The sequence below is a fragment of the Amblyomma americanum genome, chromosome 9 (genome assembly GCF_052857255.1).
Source record: "Amblyomma americanum isolate KBUSLIRL-KWMA chromosome 9, ASM5285725v1, whole genome shotgun sequence".
Lineage (NCBI taxonomy): Eukaryota > Metazoa > Arthropoda > Arachnida > Ixodida > Ixodidae > Amblyomma > Amblyomma americanum.
Genome location: NC_135505.1, coordinates 61,065,916 through 61,086,848, shown reverse-complemented (window position 1 = coordinate 61,086,848; position 20,933 = coordinate 61,065,916). Strand labels below are relative to the sequence as shown.

General features: G+C 44.8%; 1 protein-coding gene across 1 annotated transcript in view; it reads right to left on the bottom strand.

Annotated features, from left to right (window-relative positions):
* Positions 1–510: 510 nt before the first annotated feature.
* LOC144104755 (sphingosine-1-phosphate phosphatase 2-like) overlaps positions 511–20,933 on the bottom strand; it is a 59,779-nt gene continuing 39,356 nt past the window's right edge. Inside the window, exons 3-5 of the mRNA XM_077637928.1 lie at positions 16,095–16,367; positions 15,132–15,248; positions 511–10,444 (exon numbers count right to left, since the gene is read on the bottom strand). Of these exons, the coding sequence (XP_077494054.1) occupies positions 10,256–10,444; positions 15,132–15,248; positions 16,095–16,367 (579 nt within the window). The 3' untranslated portion in view covers positions 511–10,255. The remainder of the gene's footprint in view (positions 10,445–15,131; positions 15,249–16,094; positions 16,368–20,933) is intronic.

The window sequence follows — 20,933 nt, the reverse complement described above, 5'->3', positions numbered from 1 at the left end:
TTTCAACTGCTAGTCTGATCAGTTTTTTTTGCTTATTGTGTTGCGTTTCCACTATCTGTGGTATCACTGGCCTTTACCTTTCAATATGTACTTTTACCTAATATGTCATAATGTTTACCTGATATGCTTTAACTCATTGCTGTTCATGGTTGCTATTGCAAAAAATTGTCATCAATTGATCCATTTTATTAAAAGAGGTCCCATTACAGCATATTGTTCTGGGACCTCTTTCTATAGGATCAATGCATGCATTTTCATGCATCTCAAGAAATAAACTAACTTCTGTGTCACATGTGTTGCATGTCTATCATCTCACCGTTAAGCTTCAAACTTTAGTCAGTGAAACTGTATCTGTGTGTCATATGTTCTTGTCCACTCCTGTAAAAATCCCAAAAATGGATTGACAGTATTACAAAATAAATAATTAAATATACACCAGTTAGGTGGCTTGGATCCAAGGTCTCCAAACCGACACTGGTGGATATACTATGTATTTTGCGTACAAACAGATGAAAGTATGCAGCTTTATTTCACAACTGTGCAACCAAAATCAGAGTACAAATACAATTCGACACGTATTTACCGGAACTGCTTCACCCCAGTCATGCAGCAGTTATTTTCAATGTCGAAAAAAATACTTTCACATGGGCAGTGTGCCAGCAGACATATACAGATCACAGCAGACAAGTGGTGTGAATTTAAAGGATTTCTGCTGCCAACAGCATTTTAAACATGCTCAGCGAATTAAGTGCAAATTCTCCTTAGCTTCAAGACACTTGAATGCAGTGTTCATGTAAAATGGGGTTATGATCTCACCCGACCATGCTTTGAAAAGGATGTGCATTTTTTGAGAGACATCAGAAATATGAGAGGACGTGGCACAGTGTTCCCACATGTCTCATGAAGAGTTGATGCTGATATTTACACAATAGAGACTTTTAGCTAAGCGGATTTACGTTCCACTCCACAGAGAGCCCCCTAGCGGAGCGCCAGCGGAACGTAGCATGAATAAAGTTTTCGCGCAGCGTCTAAAATGAGCACAGTAAAGCAGAGCGTTGTGCTGCCCCACCTATTGGTGAAAAGCAGAGTTACGCTGAAATGAATATGAATCATGCTTGCTTTTATTACACTAAAATAAGGACATTATTTGTCTTCCTAGTATACTCTTTAATATGAATGATCCTTATGATCTGTTAGATATGTCATTTTAAAAAAAAGTTTGGCACTGCGATGGCCAAGTCAAGCCGAAGCCTTACCTCGCTGGGCACTCTCTGCTGAATGACCAGAGGAGCGGGCGAGCGTGCAGCGCCATAAACCCGCTGGCCGTCTGAGCGTTTTGCGCATGCGCAGCGGCATCCCTTCTCGTTTGCTCCGCTCCGCTGGCCCGCTCTGCTAAAAGTCTCTAATAAAGGTTTTCCAAACGCACTTAGTGCGAAAATGCTGTCACCAGAAGGATGCTACTCAAGCCACCCCTGAGGGCAGTAGAGTGCAATTAATGCAACACAGGCACCACAGGTGTTTCAAACAAATCCTGAGGGCAAATACACTTGGCAGTTTGCAGGCCTCACATGTAGCACACCACTGACATCACATCCAACTCACTTTGCTTAGTTGTGGCATGATTTGATTAAATGCAAGGGCGCAAAAGAGTTGTCAAAAACGCGCTGAAATGTGGGGTCATCAGTATTCAAGGATCTCCGCAGTTTTCAGAAATGGTCTCGCAGGTTTTATTCGAAGGCACCAAAGCTAAGAAATGTGCATGAGAGCCTCCGTGTTATTCTGCCTAATATGACATTCAAAGCTTTGCCCCAAGAAAACATGCTCGAGGCTGCAGTGAAATTCTTTCTTCCAACAGAACACCACTTTAAGGTAAGAGTTCAATATAGTGAAATACCACTTGAACAGATGCTGCTCAAACTTTACAGTTAAGTGAACTCACTAAATCTTGTGCCCGAACCATGTAGAAGGAATCGAAATATGTATTAGCTGATAAGTTTCAGTACGCCGCTACTGTCAGCTCAGCAAACATGTCCTGCTTTTGAAACAAAATACATCATTTTGTCAGACATGCAGCAATTTTTTGAGAATTAAATCTTGCACTCTGCTATTCTGAAGCTGCTAGCTTGCAAAGCTTCACAGCACAATACGTGAGCAGATTAAGCCAGCATGAAGGAACGAGGACATGAAAAAACACAACACAGTACAGGTAGCGGATTAATATGTTGACACGATAGCTCCAGTCTTGTGTATTTTTTTGTGCCTTCATTCCTTCCCACTGAATTAATGTGCTGATAGTAATGAACCAACTAGCACAGACCAAATACCTGATTCGATACAGGAACTTGTGAAAATTTTGGATTTGACATCTGTTTTCCTCTGGTACGCCTATATGTTTGGCTTCTAACTAGAGCAGCAGCTTAATGTACTGGCACATGACTGCCTCTCTTTTTTGGGAAAATGTTAAGAACTTGTTTTGGTAGAAAATGCAACAAGAATTTCAGTACAAAAGGCACTAATGTGTTTACGACAGCTGAAACCTTTGACACTGAGCAAATGTTTGTATGAAAAAAGGCACATAAAAATACATAGAAACACGTCCATTTTACAAAGCTGGCAATTGTAAATAAAAAGTTCACCACCAAAATAATGAATTCTATCCAAAATTTCCACGTACATAAAACATGCATGCAATCTTCAGTACTGCAAAACAAATTGCATTATGAACTCTCTAAATGCTTAAAATTCACTTTGGTTGACAAAAATAAGATATTAAATATTACTTGCGATTTTCAATAGAGCGAATTTTTATTCAAGTGAATATTCCCTCATGGTGCCCCCAAGTTTGCTCAAGTAGTAGTTCACTCTACTGGACTGGCTGGGTGGTCTTCCATGAATCCCTGAGAAGTTAACATGTGTAACAGCAGACCACTGCATGCTCTTTAACACGTGGCTTTCTGAAGCCATAGAAGCATCCTCTATTAGCGATATAAAACTAAACTGTCAAGTATGTGCTAGCCATGAATATATTGAAGACTGCAGCAAGTAAAAAACTTGACTGCGTGACAAGCGAAGCAGTCTGCCTCTGGTTAAGCTCAGCATGCATGCAGGGAGGGACATGAAGACAAGGACTACGGGAGGAGTGTCATAACTGTGCGAATAGAATGAATTGCAAAGTTTTGGTATCTCTTGACAACAGCGTCGTGTGGCCTGGAGTACAAAAAATTATACACTCACTCTCCGCACGAGGTGCCCTCACAGCCAACAGCTTGGCAGCACCTGCTACTGTTAAGTAGTGGGTGACGTTGACTGTAAGCTGCCTTTCACCATGTGCTAGGGAATATTTGCTTAGAAATTTTCCTAACTCTCGAAAAGCGAAGTTTCAGTGCGTTCACGACTTGCAATTGCACAATGACACTTGCTGCATCTGCAAGTTCTGATTAAATGCTGACCCTATTTTCAAAAAGAAACATCCATCAAGGTTTGAATTTCAAGAATGGTCAAGTTAGAACTTCTCCGCTGGAAGGGCAAAGAAGCATGAGAAATTTATACCGTGGCCTCAACAGCTGCAAACCAACCAAAAGAGCATTTTCCTACTTAGCTCTGCACTGCTTTAATATCCACCTGGCATCTGTGCACAAATAATCACAGTGGTTAAAAACACACTGGACATGTGCACGCAAGCTTAGAAGGAACGGTTTGCACTGCATTTCATGTGCTGGCAATAGTGCCACAGAATGTGCAAATTGGCAACTGTACAAATAGCACCCTCTGTTGTGCATAGTGCAGACTGCTGTCTATAAAGGCTATAAAAGTGAATCAAATTTTGGCTGTGCCTGCACACAACCCTTTTTATTTCAAAACGAGATCTCTTGACCATCCAAACTAAGTGACAACCAAAAGTCCACCTTCAGCGTCCCTGCACAGCGCTTAAACAGACATTCCTAATATCTTGGCAACAATGAAGGTAAAGGCCATGTAATTAAATTAGAGCACAAATTTTGCATTAGTGCATTCTCGCATTTTGTACAGACTTGTTTGTGCAATCTCTACTCTGCTAACGAATGTCAGACAGTACATTTCTGCATCTGGTGCTGCTTCAATTAACGCAACGTTTGAATGTAATTTCCACAAAATCTTTCAGACCGGGCTGCAACATGATTTGTTCTGTTTCAAACAAACACTGGCAATGCAGTTGCCATGCAGTAATTGCATTCCTGCCACATGCAATTCCATTTACTAAAACAAAAGACCCACTCTGAAAGCCGGTGGCTTTATAAGTGCATCAAGGTTAGGTAACATACCGACATTGCTGAAGCAGCACTCTCCATGCTAAATACATGGATAATGCCTCCATGACTAGGCGTCTCATAGTACGACTACAGAGCAAGTCAATATAATGACTTCTCGGTGCGACTTCAATGCAGCCACAGTTGGCTCAATTACGCTGTACAAACATGTAACCAATGGAGCTCTCACTACGTCAGAGTGGATATGCTCAGCCATCATGATTCACAGGGCAAAAATCTGGCATTATCTCAGCTTGAAATCTGGTTTTGATCAGTTAATAAGGTTTAAATTCACAAATATATGAGCGATGCAGCAGCAGAAAGCTGTGGATCGATTTCGATTACTTATGGCTCTTTAACATGCACTGACATCGCACAGCACTTGGGCAGTTTTGCGGCCACCACGGCTATGATTCGATATTACAAACTTGTGTCCGAGCTTGAAATACTTCTAAAGAGTTTGCAAGACATGACTTTTCTAAGTGTAACCCTGGTAAACATGTACCTGTGCTTACAAGGATTCTGTGAAAACATAGTGCAAAATTTTCAGGAGCACATAGTAAAAAAAACAGGAACAGCATAATGGATGAACATTTTCAGCCCATACCTTCTGGTACCAAGCTCATTGATATATAAAGAGATTATGAGGTGCTACATTAACAAAATGAAACGGTTTAAGGGTGTTTATTAAGTGCTACATTAACAAAATAAAACGGTTTAAGGGTGTTTATTTTTTAACAATGCACAGACCTCGCTTATAGTTCTGCATTATTTCAACAGATTGCAAATTATAAATACCAATCTCACTTGATGTGCAATGTTTCTGCCCACCAGCCCAGCTGAAGCACAGAACCTGTAACTCGATTTTTACCAAAGAAATAGAAATATTCAGTCATACTAAGCAGTAAACCCGCTCTGCATTTCCATTATGTTTTACATTTTTAAAATCATTTAGTCTTGAATTGATTGAAAAGTAAAGCCAGGCATGCAAAAGAAAGAATAATGTGTATAACTCCCCTGGCACATTACACACCTGTATTTTGGCATTACTGTATCACCAATACCAGATCACAGTGCACCTCAACACAGCAATGTAGAAAACATAATCACAAAAATAAATGCATTGAACCCTGTGTTAGCATAATTGTACCAGTGTGTTCTCAGTGTGAGACAGCACTCATTCTCTCTGCTTCCCCTTCTTGTCAAATTTTTTGCTTTCTGTTTTTGCACTGTTTTATCGAGACATTAAGCACTATACTTGAGAGCAGCTTTCTGTGGCTATGCAGTGGAAGCTATAAGCATGCACTGCTAGTTCACAGGCCTGTGTCTTTGGCTCGTGCATGTATGCAAACAGAACACTAGTGGAAGCCAGCTCCTCGGGCTTACAGCTTCCACTGCACAGCCACAGAATGCTGTTCGCTAGTATGGCAACTGAACCAGCTTTCAATTCTGACAACATTGTCTCATGTGAACATTTTTTCTAACAGTAAATGTTTCCAACAATGAACATTTGCTTAACTAGCATCTAGTAAATACAAACATATGACTCCAGAAATCACAGTTTCAATCAGTTTCAATCAATGGGAATACAACACTTTTACATTCAGTCTTCAAACATGCTGGATTTACATTTGACAAAACACAGCTAAGTAGATGAAGCAACCATATGTGCCAGGTACCTTGCTTGCTGTAACTTTGTCTTGTAAAAAAAATTGCAAAGATACATGTCAATTTTACCACTTTTAAATATACTTTACTTTGATATGCAAGGCTTTAACAAATCACGCACCTGCTCCAAAAAACAAATGCGTTATTCCTTGGAGCTCAGAGTTGCTAAGTCATGATTTCAGACAAAGCAAAGGGCTTGATATGTTCTGTACAGTTTTGGGTATTCAAATGAAATCAGAGCTTCGACCATGGGTACCTCTTCATGTATATTTGCACTTGCGCACTTGTACAAAGGTGCTTCTGCTAATTTTCAAAATAGAGAAATTTGTCCTCTACTGTCGCCCCATCCCTGCATCATTTGTTGTTCTGATGCTAGATAATCCACCAACCCAACCAAAAAAGCTTCTTGGTTGAACTGAAATCTCAGTACTTTGACCGTGTACAACTCTCATTTTCTGAATCCAAATATGCGGAGCAATATTACAGGATTCTTTAAGCATTCAATTGAGTCTGCATTATATTAGTGCTATAACCATTACAAACAGCACTGCCAACCATTACGCAGTACAACCACCATATGGCAGACTACACGTCAGGCACACAAAAAATAATAAAACAGTCAGTGCTAGCAGTGAGCTAAAAAGAGTGGCTCTTAGGTATGCAAGAAGCCACAGCATTGTGCAACATCGACACATCTCACTAAATAACAGCCCAAACAACAAGATGATCACCCATTCAGGTCATCATACTAAGTATAGAGTCCTTAGTTTCGGCCACACCATGCTAGTTGACATCACAGGCAGTGGACCAGCTTTCGTACGTCACTACCAGTAGTCCTGCACTACAACACCTGCAAGTGTGGTCTACAACAACGCGAGGAAATAAAAATGCCACAAAAAGCGCAGCAAGAATCTGTGCAGGTTTAACGGTGCCCTGGACTCAAAACCAGCTTAAAAAGTGCAGACATCCACAGAACGGCCACACGGAAAACATGAGTGCAAAATCAAAAATATAACTTTCTATATACATAAGCAGCTCTGTGCCATATTTTATTTCCCATCATTAAATGTTTCATTCACTTTGGCACCAATGGCAGCGTTGAACTCATGCTCACCATAGTCATCCTTTCAGTTAAGTGAGCCTTCAACTGCGGATCTATTACATGGCCAAGTTTCACCACGGATGCTGCTTCATTCCTGCTTGTGAACAACAATTGTGTTATAAACTGCAGTTTCACAACATGTAAAGACAAAGAACTTTGATGCATGCTTCACCCACCTAACTTTGCACTCCTTCTAGTCATGCGCCGGACTTCTGGTTTTTGTTCGCGCACCTCATTTGTCTAAAACTTCAAGATCTTCCTGGATGGAGCACTGCAATAGGAACTAGCCATAACAAGGGTCACTATGCTGACCAAAGGTGAGATAGGCATATAGACTCGTACTGTTGTGGTCTGTCATAGGCCATTGTGGAAATTTCATTCCTGGCCCCCTAAGCCCTGTGGCAACTAATGGTATTGCACTAAATATCTTGGTCAGATCACAGAAAATTTATCTTTCAAAAGAAATAGTAATCAATTTTCAAACTATATTTTTACTCAGAGAAAAATAGCTTTGTAAAGCAAAGCACTGTCAGCTATAGTATTTTTCAAATACCTTTAACTGATAAGGAGATGACTTTGTCAGCTCAAAAAAAAGAAACATACCAGGGGCTCAGGACCTATTCCATATTTGTGTTAAATGCCATGACTAATAGCAGCATTATTTTGAATACTGCTACAATGCTGCTGCTATCTTTGGGGCCCCAGCCTCAATACCTAGAGCGGGTTTGAACAACAACAGGCACGGCATAGTCAAACGACAAAGAGGGACGGCATTGCTGACCCAGCATTTAAATAAGGCAGGTTTCGCATGCTGCCTGTATTTGGCAGGAAACTGGCTGTGACAGAACCTGGGAAGCACAGGCTGTGAGATATGGACACATCACAAACCCAGCTGAAGGCAGCGTCAAGATGGTCCAACAGTGAAAGAGACTTGACTCTTGGGAGCCACGCTGTTACAGCAGCTTTAAGTGAAGCCAGTCACTACGGCAGTCAGATTTTTCAGCATTAAAATGCACTTCAGTGATGGCAGAAAAGACAAAAGATGCTTTCTCAGCATGCAAAGCAAACAACCTTTTGCACCATCATTCGGTGGCTCTGTGAACCAACACAAAGTATGTACAGGGTTCGTCAAAAGTTCCCAGGCCACAGGGTCTGCTATTGAGCATATATAACCTTTGTCCGTAAAGTTCCGAGACTGACTCCATTAAAAAAAATGTGTTTAGCATTGAAATCATTTGTGCAGCACCCCTTCGAAATATTCTCCCTTGCAGTCTGTACAGAGCTTCCAACGTTTCTTCAGGTCTTGGAAACAGTTGGAAAATGCTTCTTTTGACAGGGCTGTCAGCTCCTTTGTCGTGGCGTTTTGAATGGCCTCCACGCTCCCCATCCTGCAACCTTTTAGGGCTCTCTTCACACGAGAAAAAAGGAAAAAATCGCATGGGGAGAGGTCAGGCGAGTATGGGGGATAGGGAAGTACAGTAATGCTGTACTTGAAGGCTCCATTGTCCAGATGTCCATAAGTCAGGGCGACGGCGTCGCAGTGCATCACGCATGTGTTGGGGCACGCGGATATAAAACTCCTGGTTCACCGTCCGCCTTTGTGGGATGAACTCATGGTGCATGACACCTCTGGCGTTGAAACAAACTATCAGCATCGTCTTTGTTTTGGTCTTCCGTCACCGCACCTTTCTCGATGCCGGAGAGCTTGTGGATCGCCATTCGGCACAAGGCTCTTTGTTTGAGGGTTGTATTGAAAACACCATGTTTCATGTTCAGCAATGATGCTCTGGACGAATGCAGCATCCTTCTTAGCCTTGGAGAGCAAACCAGCGCTCACTGATGCCCACGTGTCCTTCTGGTCCTGTGTGAGGGAGTGCAGCACAAGTCTGGCATTCAGCTTTCGTTTCACTAAGTTCTCACGCCAAATTTGGTGGCATGTTGTCTTACTAATGTCGAGACCATCTGATAGCATGCAGACTGTAATGGTGCGGTCTTGCTGTACGAGTTCCCTGATCCGAGCCACGTTTTCATTCCGTGAGGTTGAAGGGTGCCCCCGCCTTGTGTTGTCTTCCACCGACGTTCTTCCCGAAACGAACCTTTTGTGCGACTCGAAAACTCACACCCGCGATAATGTCTCGTTGCCGTAAGCGTCACAAAGGAGCTCATACGTCTGTGTGGCTGTCTTGCCAAGCTTCACACAGAATTTTATGTTTACACGCTGTTCGAGGTGGACATCCATCCCTCCACATTCACTCACAGTAGAATGCGCAGACGACTAGAGGCAACATATTTTTCTACATGTAGTGCCATCTATCAGCTGCCACAGAAATTAACATAAATAGCCCGGGTTAGCCCGGAAAGATGGCGCTATACATACGCACCAACATTTGTTTTCGGACATGATTTCTAGAGAAGAAAATAAATCAGTCTCGAAACTTTACGGACAAAGGTTGTATTTGGACACTCAAGGTACCTATGACAGTACCAAGATAGAAAAGTGAGAATGAGACTCCTCCTCTGCCTCCAGAGATTTCGAGCATAGGGACAGCGCCAGAACATTTGTGATCGGGTGGCATGGAGTAGTAAGTAGGGAGAGGGGTAAATGGTGGGTAGGCAGGTTGCTTTTCATAAAAATAAAATAAATAAAATGCAGTGGATCCACAGCGAGGGGGCCCAATACAGACTACATTCCTCCTCTTCAGGGTCTGAACGAAGTGCTCGGCAGATATTTCTGTGGCCCGGCATATGACCGCCACCCCTCGCCTCCCCTTGGTGCCATCACCGACTACCCGGCTTAAAAGCAGAACATGTGGCCTGAGATCTTTTAACCCACCCTCTCTACATGCACCACAGGGCAAAGACAACATTGCCACCATTTACGCCACTCGATGCACAGGAATAGCTGTGGTATAAAAAACCTGCAGAAGAATAAGTAAAGCACAGGCTTTGGCTAAAAAAAGAGGGCAAGCAGCTTTGCTCCCTGCGACTACTAGGCTTTTTTCGGAGAGGTCCTTGCCACTTGAAGCAATTAATCCAATATGCACCACCATACAGTGCTGCACTGCGTGATACACCATACCACATGACACACAGGACGTGCCAAAATGGCGAGTGGTGAGCGAGCAACAGGTCCCAGGCAAAGACGCGGGGGGCACGTCCACACAGTCGCGTCCATTGCATACACCTCTGGCACTTTTCTCTAGAGGTGTAAGGGCAGCTCGTCCCTCTGGATGCCTAGGAGCTGGAAGAGCCACGGGGAGCCAAGGGACATGGTGAGCCCCATGGAGAGGTATGTGATGTACTTGTAGGGAAGCTCAATGGTGGCCTTCTGCCGGCTCGATTCTTGCCGTGGGTCACAGCCGTGGAGCACGCACAGCAGGGGGTATGTCTGCACGTGCAACAGCCATTCTCTCATCTCTGCACCCTTACCTATCTTCCTCCTTAAGATCTATCTGTAAATTGTGAGGATGAACGTCCCAAGGCAACACATGGGCTGTAAGGGATGCTGTAGTGGTGGGCTCCGGATTAATTTAGGACGACATCTCGGATTAAATCTCATAATGTGCGCTGACAAGCAGCACATGCGCACCTTTTGCATCTCACCTCCATTCAAAATGCGGCCACTGCGGATGGGCTCGAACCCACAGCCACCAAACACCAAAGCCACTATGGAAGGCCATCTTTAATTATCATAGCTTGCTAATGTGCGCATGGGGCCATTGAGAAAGAAGTGATTGTGTGCTCAGATTAAAGCGACAACAAAGGAAAAAATGACAAAAACAATAAATTAGTAGTTATTACAGCCTAACTGCATAAGATTTACTTAGTGGAGTGAGATGTAATCAATAACAAAATGACTGAAATAACAATAATAAAAAAATCATGAGAGAGTTAACAGGCTAGTAGGTACTGCATTGTTAAAACAAAGTGCAAGGAATAAGAAAAAAGAAAAGAACAAATTTATCAGGGCGCTTAAGTCACCTTAAGAGTGGAATGCAATAGGCTTAGAAGCGACACTGTCTCTACTTATTTATATATCTGTGTCAGTTCCCTCACTGCATATGCAATGTTGCCCCTGTCATCGTATCTTTATCAGCACACACATAATCATGCGCTGAGTGAGCCACTGAGAATACGTTCCAACCTTTATGTCTCACCCTTTCCCCGTTGCGCACTCCCCTTATTTTTTAGTTTGGAATTTTCGCACCATAGTCATTTGACCGTGTGAAGATTGTGGAGAATAACCTCAGACGAAAGTCATTGTCAGATCTCCACAAATATATTTTGACAGGACCCACACAGCCAGATGGGAGGAGGACAGTGCGCCGCCAGCATTCGGTTGCGCAGCCACACAATCAAATCTGCTCATGCTTGGCAAGCGTGCTGGGAGCATGCCATCGTCTTCTGCAGCCAGACCACCAAGGCACACTACATCATCGCCCTCTCGACTAATCGGCAACTCCTGTGACTAATGCAGAACGCAAATTCGCATGATGTGAAGTGGCACGGTGGGCAGATTGTGACAACGTCACATGGTTACACAACTTCTTGACCAATCACAGCCCTCTTGACCAATCAGCAACTTTTGTGACTAACGCAGGACATGGAATTGCATGCTGTGAAGTCTAATGCTATCGCATTAAAAAGGATGAGACACATAGCCCTCACTCAATTCACTGTGCATGCTCCACCATGCCTAAGAATTACAGCTCTTTACTAGGCAGCTAGAACGTGCTCTTACAAACTGCTCAACAAGGCTGCCATAATCGGGAGAGGACGAGATAGAATACCGTATTTACGCGCATAATTTGCGCACCCTTAACTTATCACCCGGGTTTACAAAAAAACATTTTTTACTCGCATATTTTACGTACCGCGCTGCGCTAGACCACCATCATATGCACGCGGGCTCTACCATATGGCTGCAGTAGCATTCGGCTATTCCGCGTGTTTGTTCGGAAGGCTTTTTGAATCTTTTGTGCACTGGGCGTTCTTGGTGGTGTCAGGGGCCGCTGTTACAATCGCGGCAGCACCAGCGGCATCGCCACTAGGAACGGCCAGCAGCGCTTCTGGGGAGGATCGGCAGCTGATAGAAGAGCCAACACTGCTATTTGTTTGGTTGATGCATGTGACTCGACTGCCGGCTACGCTTTTCTTGGTGGCTCTGACGGCTTGTGTTTGGTTGTTCGGTCGTGTCTTGCGATGGGATATCACAACTATACGGCAAGTTTCAAACTGCTTGTCAGCGCCTTATCACGGCGCGGAGCGGCGAAGCCAGTGAGAATAACCGTATGCGCATAAGTCTGCCCATAGACGACAATTGTTGTGTCGGCAAACTAGTGCGCACATGGCTATTCTCACTGGCTTCGCAGCTCCGCACCGTGATAAGGCGCCGACAAGCAGTTTGGTCGACGCTCGCGCGGTACTGTTAAAGAATTGTGTGGTGTGATAATTGATTTATTGATTCGCGCTTGCTATCCCGGATGAAGTTGCGAAAGCAAACTTACGGAACCGGGAACTACCGAAAACAATTGGCTGGGCCGCAAGCGATGACGCTGTTTTAGCGCCTTATTCAGTTTCATGCATGTACCTTCATGCCATCCCGCAGGGGGGGGGTGCGGGGCTTTTCATTTAGAGTGAGCTTTTTTTCGGGAGCGGCCAGCGTGAGGTGTGGGTCCGGGTGCTGACGTATACGCAGCAACATACACTATACCTATATTCCGCGTTATGACCCTTGTGGAGTTTTTTAAGTCGCGCTCGCGAAATCCCCGCATAATTTGCGCATCCCCTTCTTCGAGCCCTAATTTCTGAATAAAAAGTGCGCAAATTATGCTCGTAAATACGGTATCCAGGGAGATAATCAAAGCCCTTGAAATCCGTCGTGCAAATGATGCATTCTTTGTGCATCCAAGCAAGAGCTGGAATTTCTGGGCTCAGCTGAGCATATGCAGTGGATTCGGTCAGCCTTGTGTGTATCTCATTCTTTTTGTGGCATTCCTTGTTCCTGCTCCTTGCGCTGTGTTTTTACAATGCAGAAAGAAAGCACAGGTGCATCACTAAACGAATAGCATAGCACCCAAATAGCACCCCTCATGTAAAGCCCTCACCCAAGGGCCCTTGAGGTGTCTGTAATGAATAAATTAAATGATACCTCCCCTCCCTGACCATCCAATGCCATGTTGTTGTGGAATCACAACATGGCATGGCATTGGATCACGATGTTAGCTAGCGGTGCTAATCACCTGTTGCATCCACCAAGAGCAGGCAGCAAAAGCTTTCCAAATGTTTTCTGAAATGTAATGTGAGCTTACTGATAGTCGTTCAAAAAGGCAAGGAACATGGCATGATTGCATCCACAGACAAATGCTATGCAGAGTCCTTCTATAGTAAAGTGACTCGGACCAGCAAAAATCAATACTATACCAGGGCCTTTACTATATCAGCTATTGGTGACGGCATGGCTCTGAGGATGCTATCTGGTAATAAATTGGCTGCTTACCAAACGCAGTGTTCGCCCATAAAAGAAACACCGACGAACGCCTTCCATGTGGCTCTTATTGTTGCTTTATGTGATAATTATTTATTTTCAGTTATCACATTTCATGTAATCACGTTCTCATTTTTGTTTACGCCTCGAGGAAGTACCGCATTTGCACAAATACAATGCGGCTACGAATATAACGAGAGTTTGATTTCATGTGAAAACAAATGTGTTGCATGAACACGGTGTCATTTTCCACGCGCTTTTCCATGTGCTGTGCATCGCGTTGCCGTGATACGAATGTTCGCCCTTTTCTTGCCTTCCCTACTCTTCACTGCATTTTTACTGTCTTTCCTTTCTCAACGACACGCGCCCCCTTCTTTCTGAGTTTATAGCCTGCTTCACTTGTTTCTTTTTCGTGCGCACCGCGAGCTGTGCCTCACGGCCCCAAGGACTTAAGATTGGCTTCTCCTCACAGCTTTCGAGCTGGGTGGTGAAGCTATCTCAAAGAGCACTGTTCTATCGTCTTTGATATGCATTTACCTCCAAATGTCGGCCTCGCGCGTGCCACGTGTGTCATCAATCAGTGGGAGGTACGTCGCCACGGCCAGACGCTCTTTACTATAGCCGCTTTTTATAAAATCCTTACTATAGCCAAAAAAAAAAATATTGTACAGTCATCTATGCAAGGTGAAATCGGACCACAGTTTCACTTTACTATATCTGAGTTTTTACTATATCCGAGTTTACTATAGAGGGGTTCTACTGTAAGCTTTTTGGAGATGTATTAAAGCAACAATTCAACCACGGTTTCTCCTTGTTTTAATGCAGCAACAACAGCTTCATAGAGTGCAATGACACTCTGTACATGACATGAAAACACTGATATGGCAACAATACCTAAACTTCAAGTATCTATGGTAAAATACTACCGGAAGAGTGCTACTTTGAATGCGCAAAAAAGGGGACACAAAAATTGCTTGTATGAAAAGGTCAGGTCCCTAAATTCAAGGTGCAACAGGAAAGAGTGTTGTCACTTACATAGAATCTCAATGAAATGAATTTCATGGGGTTGTGCAAAATCTTGCTATCATCTGAAATTCGCACCAACCAAAACCGGTAATCCACATCCCGGAGCAGAGGAAATGCATTCAGGCAGATCTGTTTTCTTATTTAAAAATGCGTGCCGCTGCTCAGTACTCCAAACTCGTGCTGTGCAACTGATGAATGCAGCACTTGGAATGTGAGGGCAGCGCTTAGTGCTCGCGGGTGCATTTGTCACTTCTGTGTTCGCTATCATACGTAATGGTGCAACAAAGCATTCGGAATATCTCAAATTCTGCCTACTGTACACAATGCACTATGGCCAGGGAATTTTACGAAATTCATTAACATACCAAAATTCGTATCAGCTGTGATCATATCATCAAGATTCTACTATAGATGCTACACATATTAAACAGAGAAGAGGTCAGAATGTGGGCAGTCCTGTCCTTAATTTCATCAGAGACAATCGGCAATGCGCTGAGAGCAAAACAGTACAGAGTGTGGCCATGCAGTCACATGCTTACTCGAGAGCTCAAGTTGGACTCACCGCAGCCTTGACGAGGGTCCGTACAACAATGCTTGCTGTGAGGCCCACAATTGTCCGCGCTGTGATGAACGCAAGCCCAACAAGAGAAGGAAACTGGACTGGGTACAGGGCAGCAGCCTGGGAGCAAGTACATAGTGAAGTTTGAAAACTGCGGTTTCACACGGAGCTGCAACATGCTACTAAGTAATTGCTCTCATGTTACAAATCTACTTCACCTCGAGGGACTCCCTTAAACATTGGACTAAGATAGTTTCCGCTTCAAGTTGTTGACCAATTCACTCTCGCCCTACCATATCCTAGCTGCCCCCGTGAGGAGGTGGTTCGAGAATTCAAGGAAGAGTTTTTCTTCAAATATGAAATTCTGTAGAAGCTCTATAGCTTTCCTTTGTAGCCATATGGCTGTGCTTGGGTGGATGCTAATGAGTAATTACTTCCTTATTACAAACTGAAAATACGAGATTGGTGGCCCAAAAGCTGAGAGGTAAGATAACGTTAGAAGTGTAGGAAAATGTATTTAAAGAAAATGGCAAACTTTAAGAACATTTTACAAAAGAGTTAAACAAAAATAAATAAAATGTCAAGCATGGTAGCAATTGCCACCACCCCGTTTCAAAGGGGACGCTCCCATCTTCCATCCATTCATCAGCGAAAACCCGGCTTTGGCGGTTTTCGGTTCGTCGATCTGGGCAATGACAATTCCGTGTTTTCATAATGCGCCGCTGAACCAGGTAAGTACCGTTGTCAAACTTACTGCAAGAACTAAGTTAACGCAATATCCAAGCTCTATGCACAGTTGCAGAGCAAACAAGCCAGTGGTCAAGGCAGGAAAACTTTTGAAAGTCTTCAGGATAAAGATGCACAACCCTGTACTACTTCGTCCGTGCATTTCCTGAGTTAAGTCGACGAGGAATTACAAGCCTGGACATGCATTTCTGCAAACGTCAGAGTGAAGCAGGCACCCACCCCTGGTCCGAGTGTGGGCGCTGGTGGCTCGAGCAGTCCCAGCCGTGGCAGCAGTGCCTGTCCTGCCCAGATGCCAGCCACCGTGGTAATAACAAGACAGGTGTCCCCGCGCGCGGGCGTCCACCTGGGCGGAGCTGGGTAAGCGAGAAGCAAAAGCGCGGCACCCAGCGGGGCGCCCCAGGGCCGTGCCAGCAGCCACGCCTCGATGGGCCCAGAGGCGACCGCCAGGGGAATCAGCAGCGCCCATGCACTCAACAGGCCCACAACCAGGTCCTGCACCACCAGAAAAAAAAAGAGGATTACTGGACGGCAGTGATCCTATTGATGAGGGCGATGACAAGTCAGCTTGCAGGGCTATGAAATGCGAACACTATTCGACGACGCCACTTCACATAATTTAGCACCATTTTTTAAGGAAAGAAATTAAATAGTGTGGTTTAACATCTCACAGAGACAAGCGGACTGTGGGGGACACCGTAGTGGAGGCCCCGATTAATTTAGACCTTTGGGGTTCTTTACCACGTACTGACATTGCACAACACATGGCTGCTGAGGCCACAATTTGATGCCCAGACAGTGGGATCAGCAGCCGAGCGCGAGAGCCACTGAGCCCCCTCGGCGAGATATCGCTCAATAAGAAGAAGAGGGCTTGGGCAGGAGTTAAAAATGCGAAAGGAAGATAACGGATGGTCCTTCCGGGTAACAGAGTGGATTCCGAGAGGGGGCAAGCGTAGCAAGCAATGGCATAATGACCAAAGCAGCCTAGATTAACCTTGAGATAAATTGAGAAGCACTTCATTAAATTTAGCACCCCATGAAATAGTGTAAAACACCGTGGACTCTTCGGCAGAATCCGCTGTCAGCTTATTTTAACGACGATGTGATGCCCGTTGCACGGGCACAGCGCTATTTCTTTGTACCAAATTGTGAAAAGGTCAGCTTGCTGATTATTCATGTGCATAATACAAATCTCCGGACAACCACAGCAGTACATGCCACTGCAAGCAGTTTACGAGTGGTGGTGCTGAGAACATTTATTGCCAAGCAATGCAGAGGGGGTAAACCCCGTCCCCTCTTACACGGCACGAGTCAACTCTTAGGGGACTGCCCTTACAGGGCAAAGGACAGCCCTTGGAGGGCTATCCGCTCCAGGCTGTCGGTAATTATCCGGCACTGGTCACCAGCAATGGAGCTGGCCAGGAGAGTCTCCCAGTACAACTCCACCGTGGTTGGGGATGGAGGGTGTGGGAAGGAAGGACATGTGAGGAGGGCATGAATAAAGTGTCCCGGTTTCCCGCAGAGCTTACAGGAGGAGAGGAATTGATAGGAGTAGAGGGCATGAAGGAGAATAGGGTAGGGAGCAGTACGTGTCTCGAGTCGGCGCCAGTGGGAGGCCTGGGTTAAGGTTACAGAGGGAGCCGGCGGTGCGTAAACGCGCCGGGTATCTCGGTAGTAGGCAAGATTATCTTTGAACGTAAGCTGACGCTCCCGGAAAGTGAGACGTCGGGCGACGGAGTGGGCCTCCTCGTTACCAGGGAGGCCCATGTGCGCGGGGGTCTACATGAGGGTTACAGGGCAGGTGGGGTGCCAGAAGCGTAGAAGCCGAGCTGCAGTGCGGGATATCTGGCTTTTGGCGAATTTGGATAGGACAGATTTTGAGTCTGAAATAATTTTGGTGGCAGAGGTGGAGATGACAGCGAGTGCAATGGCTGCTTCCTCTGCAATTTCCAATGAGTCAGTGGTGATGGAGCCTGATGCAATAAGTTGGGCCTGATTGTTAGCGATGGCGAAGACCATGCAGGAGCCTGACGAGTACGCTGCTAGGTCTACGTAGGCTACTTCGGAACTGTCGCCGTACAGTTTGTGCAGGGCTTTGCCGCGGGCTGCCTTGCATTCTCCGTCGTGCTCGGGGTGCATGTTCTTAGGAATGGGAAGGATGGTGAGATGGGAGCGTAGGTCTGGAGGTATGGGAACCCCCTTGGTAGGATGGGTGATCGGGGCGATGCCTAGCTGACAGAGTAGAGTGAGGCCTGCTGCAGTACCCGACAGGCGAGTTAGCTGTGCTATTAGGGTGGCTTGTGCCAGCTTCTCAAACGTGTTGTTGGCAGCAATGTTGCGGAGCCGGGGAGTAGAGGTGACGGGGGTAGGCGGAGGGCGACCTTCGTGCAGCTTCTGAGGAGCACGTTGATGCAGTCCCAATCCTGCTTTAACGGCAGGTAAGGGAATGAGTACGCCATGCGGTTCATTATGTAGACTTGGGTGAGGCGGAGAGTGTTCCACTCTCGCGGACCCGCGCGCTGGTTCGCAATGCACCAAATGAGACGGGTGGCTTGCTGGGTTTGGGTTCGGAGAAATTGGATGGTATCGCCATGCGCACCGTGGGAGTGAAGGACGAGGCCCATGATGCGAATCTTGGAGACTAGGGGAATAGGGTGGTTCCCTAGCGTGAGTGAGATAGGAGGGTTGATGGGGTCATGCGACTAGGGTGGTAGAGGAAGAGTTCTGATTTAACAGGGGAGCAGGCTAGGCCGCGCACACAAGGGAACGAGTCGATGATGTTGAGGGCGGACTGTAGATTGTGTTCCATGTTGGCATCACTGCCTTGATTGGCCCAGACAGTGATGTCGTCAGCATAGAAGCTGAAATGTATGTCCCCGACATACCGGGCAGCCTGTGGTGGCCCAGGGTGACTGTGGCTGTGTGTTCGGAGAAACTGTCACAGAAGCAATAATACATCAGCAGGCCTACGACTGGGGCATGGAGGCCTTCTAGGATGGCTGCGTGGGGTAACGTTGTCGAAAGCTTTTTTTAGGTTGATGCCGAGGATAGCCTTGGTGTCACCCGCAGGAGAGTCAAGGATGTGGTGTTTTGAGTTGTAGAAAAACGTCCTCGGTGGATAAGCCCAGTCAGAAACCAAACATACACAAAGGTGTGAGGTGGTTGTTTTCCAGATACCGGCTCAGCCGTGTCTGGAGCAGCGCAGTCTGCTGATGATAGCAAATTCTAGCGGGTGCTCTTTTTTGAACCCTGAAACAGGTGTGCAATATTATAAAGCGCCATTTTTTTTTAAGGTTGCTATACCTCACTCAATGTGGCCAACAGCAAATAAGAATGTTCTGCGCGGAATCTGAGAAGCAGTGGAACAGTGCCTGATCACGAAGGGTACTTCTGTTCAGCCTGCATATTAAGGATTGTGTGTTGCAGTTGGCCTTCGCGCTGAAATGTGCCAGTTGTACGAAAGTAAACTCGATCGTTATTGGACACCTGTACACCAGTTACACGTGTCATAGTTATGAAACTTGACTATGCTCGTGAGTCCGCAAACAGTGCTGAAGAGTGCAATTTAGTTTATTCAGAACGCGGGTCACACCGGATGATTTATTGCACCAGCTAACTTTATGTCCCGCTTTTACTGGTTTAAAATATTTTCTGAATTTGTTACCCCCCGAGAATTTCACAAATTTTTCAAGAAAAAAAAGTTAATCCATTATGTGAGTAAACACGGTATACAGCATCGTCGAGAGCAAAAGTTTCAGTAAGAGGATTGTCCCTTTCGTTTCTTGCGCTGTACCCCTCACACCCAGAAATTCTGGACAAGCACGTTTTTCAACAGGAAGCTGTTTATGAATGCAAATTTTTTCCTATATCGCAAGATTCCTCTACAACAACGAATATATCCGCAGAACTTCCCTTGGCAAGCTCGCATTTCCTTGCTATTAAGGTTTTCGCTATCGCAAAAAAAAAAAAAAGTTCCCCAGTGGTTTACTCTGGCAGTCTTAACTACTCAATGCGAGCGATGGACATTTAACGTTTTTGCTACGCATAGGAAGAATGGGCCATTGCGTTTTTTTTTCTGGTACTTCAAGTGCTGACCTTGGCGACTGAGCAAACAAAACCTTGAGAGCAATAAATACTTGGGAATTTAACAATCATTTACAAATTAATGTTAATAAAACTAAACCTGTCATGTTTCACCCGCATCATAAACCCTTCGCATTTCCTTTGATTGAATTAAACAATACCAGAGTAGATTTCGTACAGTCTGTAAAAACATTTGGTGTCTACTTTGCAGACGATATGACATGGACCAACCACATTAGCTATACGTATAGTTAACAAGCTTTCCAAAACAGTCGGTATCATGTGCCGTCATTGCCTTAATTTTCCTACAGCGGTTAACATGTTACTCTACAACTCTTCTCTTCTGTACTTAACTACAGATGCCTCGTGTGGGCAACAACAACAGCAGAAAATATTAATAAACTTGCAGTCTTACAGAAACAAATCATACGCATTGTAAGTAAAGTGCCATATTTTTTTCACACCACAAATATTTTCCAAAAATACATTATACCAATAAAATGCATATATGACTATAGGCTTTGTCATAAATATAAACTTGCAATAATGAAAAACGATGATGCACTGATTAATCTGGCTGGTTTAGAGAAAAACAAAACAAAGTATGATATGCGCCGCACAGAGCCTTGGAGTGTTAAGATATATCGTACCAATTTACGACCATCAGATGTTGGAATACATATTACCTAAGTTACTGAATCAGCTGCACCGCTGTGATAATCTTGACTTGTCCGACATTTCTCTTACAAGAATTGCGACAAAAATTCATGTAGGTTTATGTTGCTATTGTCGTGAGCACCTCTCTTCGCCCGCACCACCCCCTCCTGTAGCCTTTTTTTTCTGCGTGCTGCATTCTGATATTTATTTTTTTATTTACCAGTGTATACCGTATTTGCTCGAATGTAACGCGAGCTTTTTACCGAAAGTAGAAAGGAAATGTCACCCCCCCGCGTTACAATCGAATACTAGGTTTAAAAA